The sequence below is a fragment of the Hyperolius riggenbachi genome, chromosome 11 (assembly GCF_040937935.1).
Source record: "Hyperolius riggenbachi isolate aHypRig1 chromosome 11, aHypRig1.pri, whole genome shotgun sequence".
NCBI lineage: Eukaryota > Metazoa > Chordata > Amphibia > Anura > Hyperoliidae > Hyperolius > Hyperolius riggenbachi.
The window spans coordinates 130,660,979-130,667,689 of record NC_090656.1 but is presented as its reverse complement, the minus strand read 5'-3'; the positions used below and the strand labels follow the sequence as shown (position 1 = coordinate 130,667,689).

The window sequence follows — 6,711 nt, the reverse complement described above, 5'->3', positions numbered from 1 at the left end:
GCCTTGGAGAAGGAAATCCAGAAGGAGACCTCAAAGAGGCTTTCTGGAGAACCTAGTCCGGCTGAAATTGAGGCAATGGTAACTAAAATGAGGAAAGAGCTGACCTCAAAGACTGAACAGGCCCAACAACTGGAAACAAATCTGTCAAATGTGGAAAGGGCATGTGAGGAGGCCAAGAGGAATCTTGAGGTAGGCTCACTGCTCACCTGTAGAACAAGGCTTGGCTTATGCATATGAAGTTAGGCATGTACTTCAGTGCTACTCTTGTCAGCTTTTTCTTCATAAGGCAGTGTCACTCTCACAGGTTTCCTCAGTGGCTTTATTGTGGAGTGAAACATTTTCAAGTGAAACTGAATAAGACGGTCACTACACAACTGCAGGGAATCAATGTATATGTAAATATGCTAATATTTGCTAGCTAGAGCACAATGCAGCTTTCCAGATAAAACAGAAGTGCTCATTTAGCTGTACAGAACTGATCATTTCAAGAGGCCAACATTTTGTAGGCTAAGACATTTCTTATAATGCAGCATATCGTTTCACAGGAAGCAGGCAGCATCACTACCATAGTACAATGATAATGAGGGGTTAGAAAGCTCCAGTAGGCTAAAGCTGTGACATAAAACCTATTCCATCAGTGTACTGAGTACTAATTTTGCTACCCTTCCCATCATTCACTCTAGAAATGCAAAAGCTCAAGGGCACTATCACTAGCTGTGAACGTCTGACCATAGAAATGCCCAGAGTGTCCTGACTGTATTCTGTAACATAACAGGGCTAAATGTAAAACTTGTACCGGGGCCCAAAGATGCTTAGATACGCTACTGGGGACAAGATATCTATTACAACACCTCTTACAGGAGTTCTGAAACACTGGTAGCTTGGAAACTTATTCAGGATATATACAGTATATGAATATAGTAACCAGCAGCATTCTCTGGCACAAACTTGTTGCTTCAAATCTCCATAACCTCTACTGGCTAGCAGAGCCACCATGGGGATACTTGCTAGCGTGACAGCCATGTTCCTGGATAGGTATGGGTTGATAACACTCACACACAGGGTAATCCTAATTTCTGTAACATTTTTCATGTTCAGTTTACTCTAGATATCTGTATTTTTCGGTTAAAGTTTTAAACAAAGGTATAAGTTTCTGAATGTTTGTTTTTAATAAATGAACATTAGTAAAACAAGATAAAATTGTACTTTTAGAATTTTTTTTTTCACATACAGAACCTTTTTCATGCATGGCCATTCTATCTGACATAGTTGTACGATAATTCAGATTAAGGCACATGAGTCAGGAACTCAGGGCAAACTGCTAACTAACGTCTGAAATGTACATTGCATAGCTGAGCTATTTAACCTTCTGAAACTTCTAGAGGTCTGTTCAGATTGTCAAGCACACATCTTTCCTGGACTGTATGGCAAGTCAGGTGACACCACTGCTACCTCATATGCTTGCTTACTGGGCAGTGATTCAGAATCCTTAAAGGGACACTTAAGCCAGAAAAAAGAGTTTTACTCACCTGGGGCTTCTACAAGCCCCCTGCAGCAGTCCTGTGCCCTCGCAGCCACTCACTAATCCTCTTGTCCCCCGCTGCCAGCTAGTTTTGTTTTTGCCGACAGGCCCGTCAGGACTGGCCACGCGTAGCTTTTTCCGCATTCCCAACTGTAATTATGCATTACGAACGCATAGATATGCGGCAACGCATTTTTGGACGCATTGCGGGCCGCAATAGCGCTAATTACAGTCGGGAATGCGGAAAAAGCTACGCGTGGCCAGTCCTAACGGGCCTGTCGGCAAAAACGAAACTAGCTGGCAGCGGGGGACCATAGGATTAGTGAGTGGCTGCGAGGGCACAGGACTGCTGCAGGGGGCTGGTAGAAGCCCCAGGTGAGTAAAACTCTTTTTTTCTGACTTAACCACTTCGCCCTATCTGGACGGATATATCCGTCCAGATGGGCACTGCTGCTGCAGCCGTGTGGTGCGCGCGATCGGGCGCACGCCCGCGCGCGCTCCCGCTGCCTCCCGCTGCCCCCCCGATCAGTGAATGGGAATGTAATTCCCATTCACCGATCTAAGTCTCCGGCAGAAATGCCGACGCTTTCTCATCAGAGAGCGCGGTATTTCTGCCCCCAGGAAACATCACCTTCTTCTTATAGTTCCTAGATGCGAGATCGTTCGCATCTAGGAATTTTTTGAATGTGGCCATCTTGTGGCTAAATAGTAAACTGCACCCACATACCTAAATTAAATAAAAAAATACATTATATTACATCTAAAATTAGCTATTTACCTCCCAAACTAAAATTACCCAAATACATTTTTGTATTTAAAAAAAAAAAAAAATTACAATTAAAAAAAAAAAACTACACAAATAGTTACCTAAGGGTCTGAACTTTTTAAATATACATGTCAAGAGAGTATCTTATTAATTTTTTAAAAATTATAAGCTTATAAATAGTGATGGACGCAAATTGAAAAAATGCACCTTTATTTCTAAATAAAATATCGGCGCCATAAATTGTGATAGGGACGTAATTTAAATGGTGTAATAAGCGGGACAAATGGGCACATAAAATGCATGGGTTTTAATTACTGTAGCATGTATTAATTTTAAACTATAATGGCCAAAAACTGAGGAATAATGATTTTTTCCCATTTCTATCTTAATCTTCCTGTTAAAATGCATTTACAGTAAAGTGGCTCTTAGCAAAATGTACTACCCAAAGAAAGCCTAATTAGTGGCGGAAAAAACAAGATATAGATCAATTAATTGTGATAAGTAACGATAAAGTTATTGGCGAATGAATGGGAGGTGAACATTGCTCGGATGCTTAAGATTTTCGACGCTGTAGGCTGAAGTGGTTAAGGTTCACTTTAAGCTGTCTATAGCGTTCTATTTAACATCAAGCAAGCAATGTGAAACATAAAGAAAAAAAAATAGATTTTTTTTCTTTTACATTCACTACTGCCATCTAGTGAAATCTTTATGGAAGTACTGGCAGTAATTTTAAACATCCCTCAATAATTCCCTCTTTTAATTCAAATGTAAGCACTGAAATGAATTGGAATCCATTTAAGCCTACATGGAAATAATTTTCTAACGTCCAATTGTAGAACAGGATTAATAAAGTTGTTAGTAAAAAAGAAAGAAAAATCTAAATCTCACATTCGGATGCGGTCTGTGGAAAACTGCAGCTGGGCACTATTATTTTCCACTGAGGACCGATGCTCATCATGTGTTTTGTCGGGCGCAGAATTTCAGCTGTCTAACGTCTGAATGTTTGTATGCACCGTAAGGTTCTTCCTAAGCTTGAAAACACTGGTAAATATACAGGATTAAAAGAAGTATTCAAATTGTGTGTTACTTGTGTGGAAATTTTGTTCAGTCCTCAACTGATTTGTATCTCGCACAATACTGAGGGGTTTTGAATTTTCAGTGGCATTTGAGGTGTTTGCATGTATTTACACCCACAGCAATATCATAAATGCCATCCATGTTTGCTGGACATTATATACTCACAGGACACTTCTCAGATCACAGGACTGCTAATGGCATAAAGTGAAGCTTGGCAATGCTTGTTCCTATTTCAGGTCTTTTGCTAGTAACACTAGTAACCAGTTAATGTGAATAGTTCCTGCAACAAAGTTGCCATGTGACATTTTCCTAAGGGCTCTTTCACATCAGAGCTTGCGTTGGAGAACGCTCAAAGCATACGTTTTGTTGTATGCCTTTTACTGCGTTTTGATATGCGTTGCACTGCAGTGAGTGTGCGTTTTTAATCCGTTTTCAATCCGTTACAGCACATAGAAAAACGAAGGTAATTTTTTTTTCTTTTAGTTGTCAACTTTCTACATTGTTCCTCTGTTGCATTCTGGGACTGATTGCCTGCGTTAACGGATTAAAATCGCGCATAGTGTGCGTTTTACATTGACTAACATTGTAACGCATAAAGCTAGCGTTGGCCAAAAAACTGCGCCTGGGTGCAGTGGAACGCAACGCACAAAAAGGCTGCGTTATATGTGAAAGCTAAAATGAAAGTCTATGGACTTTCATTTCACCTTGGGTAACGCAAACTTTATCCTTTGCGTTGAAACGCAGAAAATCTGCCCTAATGTGAAAGAGCCCTGATAGCTGTAGTTAAGATTGGGCTTATTGTTAGATACACACAATGAGGTTTTATGGCAGATTTACTGTCAGATCGATTATTTCCAACATGTCCGATCTGATTTCCGATCGATTTTCACTAGAAGTGATCGGAAAACCAATCGGAAATTAAATCGGACATGTTGGAAATATCCGTTCTGACAGCAAATCTGCCAGAAATTCTCATTGTGTGTACCCTAGCATAATGCTGGGTACACACTATATATGAGATTTTCTGATCGATTTACTGTCAGATCGATTATTTCCAACATGTTCTATTTGCTTTTCGATCGATTTCCGAGCATTTTTCAATCGATTTCCGTGCACTTTAATAGGAAATTGATCGGAAAATGCTCGGAAATCGATCTGAAAGCAAATCGAACATGTTGGAAATAATTAATCTGACAGTAAATCGACCAGAAAATCTCATAGTGTGTACTCAGCATAAGACTGGCATAAACAGCGCGAGGGGAGGGACTCTGTGAGACAACAACTGCTCATGCTATGAGGCAGGACAATGTGCAGGACTACAGAATTGTAGTCCTTTATCTGTGCTCATTGTTTTGACTGGTCAAGTGCTAGGTACACACGATTAGATTTTCTGGCAGATTTACTGTCAGATCGGATATTTCCAACATGTTCGATCTGATTTCCGATCGATTTACCATAGAAGTGAATAGAATATCGATCGCAAATCAGATCGGACATGCTTTAAATAATAGATCTGACAGTAAATCTGCCAGTGGCCTCAATTCACTAAGCTTTATCAAACACATTATCGAACGTTTGATCATTTACCTCATGGGTAAAATCTAATTTTGAATTCACTAAGGTGTTATAGATTTATTGAATGGTTCATCGATAAAACGTTCAATAAATATATAACAGTGAATTCAAAATTAGATTTTACCCATGATGTAAATTATCAAATGTTTGATAAAGCTTAGTGAATTGAGGCCATTGTGTGTACCTACCAATACACTGCAGCATGTTTTCCAGTTGTATGTAAACACAGCACTGATAGAAAGCCAAGCAACTTTGATATCTTGAATTAATAGATTGCATTTTTTTTCTGCTGTTTCCAAATAGAATAACAGGTTTCCTTCAAGGGAACCTGAGGTGAGAATCATATGGAGGCTGCCATATTTATTTCCTTTTTAAAGTATAAATCCTGTTGATCGTCTGAGTCACAACCCTGAAGCAAGCATGTAGCTAATCCAGTCAGATTTCAATCAGAGCACCTGGTCTCATTGCTTGTTCAGGGTCTATAGGCCCATACACACGTCGGATTTCCGCGAACGACGGGTCGTTTGAACGTCCCGTCGTTCGCCCGCTAAATCGGGCGTGTGTACAGACTGTCATTCACTTGATAAGGGTGAGTTTGAAACTCACCCTTATCAAGCGAACGACAGTCTGTACACATGCCCGATTTAGCGGGCGAACGACGGGACGTTCAAACGACCCGTCGTTCGCGGAAATCCGACGTGTGTATGGGCCTTTAGTCTAAAAGTATTAAGGCTGCCATGCACTGGTCGATTGCCACCAGATCAACCAGCAGATAGATAGATCCCTCTGTGATAGAATCTGATCAAAGAGCGATCTATTGGCTGCCTACACCACTGCAAACAGATTTTGAATCTATTTCACTATGAAACCGATGCACAATCTGTGCTGCTGCCGCTGCACCCCCCGCATACATTAGGAAGTAAGTGAAGCCAGCCGGAGCCCAGCGCTGAGAAGGGACAGCGGAGAGAGCGGGGACACATGCCGGCGGAACAGGTGATGTATTGCCGCTAGCGTCGGTCGTCGGTTATTCAGACACCGCTATCGACGCACTCCCGACCCACCGGCGATCGAGCGAAAACTTCCGCACGGACAGATCGACGGTAACGATTGATTTCGGGTGGAAATCGATCGTTCGGTCAGCAATTGCGCAACGATTTCACAGCAAATTCCATCACAGTGATCGAATCTGCTGTATATCGGCGGGAAAATCGTTAAGTGTATGGGCCCCTTTATGCTGGGCATACATGGCAGTTTGGGCAGGCTTATCAATCGAGCCTGATGGCTCAACTGATGATATCCGACAGGTCAGATGACCTGCCAGATAGATTCCCCGCTCGATCCCCACTAGCAGACAATAGCGGGTAATCGATCGACTGATAAGGAGCGCCGGCTGGGACGAGCAGGAATCGATCCACGGCCGAGCGGGGACGTGGCAGGGGTCGATCCGGCGGCTAATCGGCCGCCGGATCGACCCGTGTATGTCTAGCATTAGAGACACAGGACCAGGGGGACAGCCAGGCAACTTGCATTGTTTAAATGGAAATAAATATGGCAATCACCATATCCCTCTCACCTCAGGTTCCCTTAAAAAAAAAACGCACACGGTACTATTCTCCCGAGAACCAGCCCTTATTTGTAAAGATGATGTTAAAGCGATGACACAGGTGAACAGAAGTCAGCTTTAATACCTACAAAATTCCAGAATTGTTAGCGGGACACTATTGCAAGACCGTAGTCCTAGGACAGTATCTAGACCAGGGCTGCCCAATGC

General features: G+C 42.0%; 1 protein-coding gene across 6 annotated transcripts in view; it reads left to right on the top strand.

The window, feature by feature from the left end:
• The window catches only part of RASSF7 (Ras association domain family member 7), a 102,327-nt gene that overhangs the window by 83,335 nt on the left and 12,281 nt on the right, over positions 1-6,711 (top strand). For all 6 annotated transcript variants that reach the window (XM_068261662.1, XM_068261666.1, XM_068261665.1 and 3 more), the window contains exon 3: positions 1-189. This exon is cut by the window's left edge and continues 707 nt beyond it. In XM_068261662.1, the coding sequence (XP_068117763.1) occupies positions 1-189 (189 nt within the window). The remainder of the gene's footprint in view (positions 190-6,711) is intronic.